The sequence below is a fragment of the Opisthorchis viverrini genome (assembly GCF_000715545.1).
Source record: "Opisthorchis viverrini unplaced genomic scaffold opera_v5_192, whole genome shotgun sequence".
Lineage (NCBI taxonomy): Eukaryota > Metazoa > Platyhelminthes > Trematoda > Opisthorchiida > Opisthorchiidae > Opisthorchis > Opisthorchis viverrini.
This window is the reverse complement of record NW_008751852.1, coordinates 668,491-670,450: the sequence shown is the minus strand read 5'-3', so window position 1 is coordinate 670,450 and position 1,960 is coordinate 668,491. Positions and strand designations below refer to the sequence as shown.

The following is a 1,960-nucleotide window of genomic DNA, read 5'->3' as shown; positions in this document are numbered from 1 at the left end:
AGAACATAAAGAGCAGTGCTACACCCTTTTTTCACTTGTGCCTTTCAGGTGAACGACAGCCACTGACCGACAAGAACAAAACCGCCCCGGGAAACTTGGACAAAAGCCTCGATCCTGTGTATCAATCCGTGAATCCGTGAATACCCTATTCCAGATTATAAGGATCATGTTGCCCTGAGCACCGATCAATAATTTCGAAAGGCCAACAATTTATCGAAAAAACAATGCAAGTGAAGCTGACGGTTTCCATAAATCGACCCCAGCACGAGGCGGAGCAAAACTCAGGTCGCTGTCCTCCATCGAATCAAGTTAACATTCGAATTTAGAGCGGCTTAACATCATCTTTAAAACAAAGAGACTCAAATAGTGGGACTCAGCGATTTCCGTTCAGCTTCATCTACGAGAATTCATCGCCTGAATTGTCCACTGAATAGCTGAGGCGCAAATAGCATACTCGAATTCACAATGTTCAAACGAACCCAAAAAATTTGTTGACCTGATTTGTGAGGTCAACACAAACGGTACCCTTTTGAAAGCCCTCTGAGCCGTCGTGGTTAGTCATGTCTCTACCAAAGTACTTACAACCGGAACAAGAGGCCAGGTTGAAAACTATCGCGAACCAAATTGTTCAACCTGGTAAAGGCATTTTGGCTGCAGATGAAAGCACAGGTGAGGTTTCGGCTATGTTCGCTTAAATGTGTTTCAATTGACGAATCGGTTGCTTGCATCTAAGGGAAGTAAGCAACTTGACTCACATCTCAGAACGCCCCTAATACTGATGTATTATAAACGTATCCAAAGGCAGTCCTTTTGAAAACACTTTAAAGTTAATTTACTCCGCAATGTGAAATACTGACCACGGTACAGACAATTCAATTTTCTGTACCGCATGCCTCTTTGACTTACTGGAGGAATATCACGAGTCAGTGTAACTAGCAACGCTTTCTCCCCAAAATATTACCCATCTGAATGCACGATTATGCATTTGAAAATGTAGAACTCTGGCCGCCGTAACCTAGTCGTTTCATACTGACACTGACCACTCGCCACTAAAATTAATGCTCTAGAGAAATACACTACGAGCATTTCGGAGAATTTCGGTATCTTTGCCTGGATTGCGCGTACCGAAAGTCAACGAAACTCACCGGGTATATTTGTGCGAACGAGTAGTTTCTACCAAGCTGAATGTGCTCACAAGAAGTGTGAGCTTCAGCCATTCTCACTAGTCCGGGCTACTCCAACTCCTGAACTTTACTCGGGGGTTCTACGTGATTATTCTTTCCGTTTATCTCCTTTGCGGATCCATATGTAATAAAATCGACACTGGTTTCTCCTGGCCCAATTAATTCGCACACAGAGGAACAGATTTGGTTCTGATCCCGATGGTGTTAGATACAAAGGTCCTCAACTAGAATTTCAACTCTCTACATGACATCAGTGAGTGAAATTGCATCGGGGAGCTAGTTAGGTTTAAAGGTGTACAATTGCCTAAGTTTGCCAACTACATGGGAGGTGTTCGGCGCACCTTGCGGCCAAACTGGGATACTGTCAGGGATCACCGAATATTCATCTCCCGGTACAAAAGCACACAGTTGTGCTGCTAGAACGCAGGATCCGCTTAGTCAGAGCAATGGAAGCCTCTGGTCTAAATAGCGGCAATCCACAGCCAGCGTTTAGCACATTGGACTGTTGAAGTGGGTCACTTCAGCCAGCGACGGATTCACAAAAATCGAATACTCCTAGGAAAGACTCCAACTTTAACTGATTTTTCCTAATTCATAACTCCGAAACACCAGCTATTCTGGGAGTTCGTCGCTTTTGAACCCCTGGCTGGCAAAAAAATCTCTCAAGGACTATGCTGAAAGACAGCTAAACTCAACGACCGACAGAACTCCTTTGAAGTTTCATAGCTAAAAGAGAAACCTGGTTTATACCCAACATCCAAGACACCGAGCTATCT

General features: G+C 44.1%; 1 protein-coding gene across 1 annotated transcript in view; it reads left to right on the top strand.

Annotated features, from left to right (window-relative positions):
- Nucleotides 1–463: 463 nt before the first annotated feature.
- The window catches only part of T265_07976 (hypothetical protein), a gene marked incomplete at both ends in the record, with an annotated part of 31,175 nt that continues 29,678 nt past the window's right edge, over nucleotides 464–1,960 (top strand). The window contains one exon of the mRNA XM_009173653.1: nucleotides 464–669. Within this exon, the coding sequence (XP_009171917.1) occupies nucleotides 561–669 (109 nt within the window). The remainder of the gene's footprint in view (nucleotides 670–1,960) is intronic.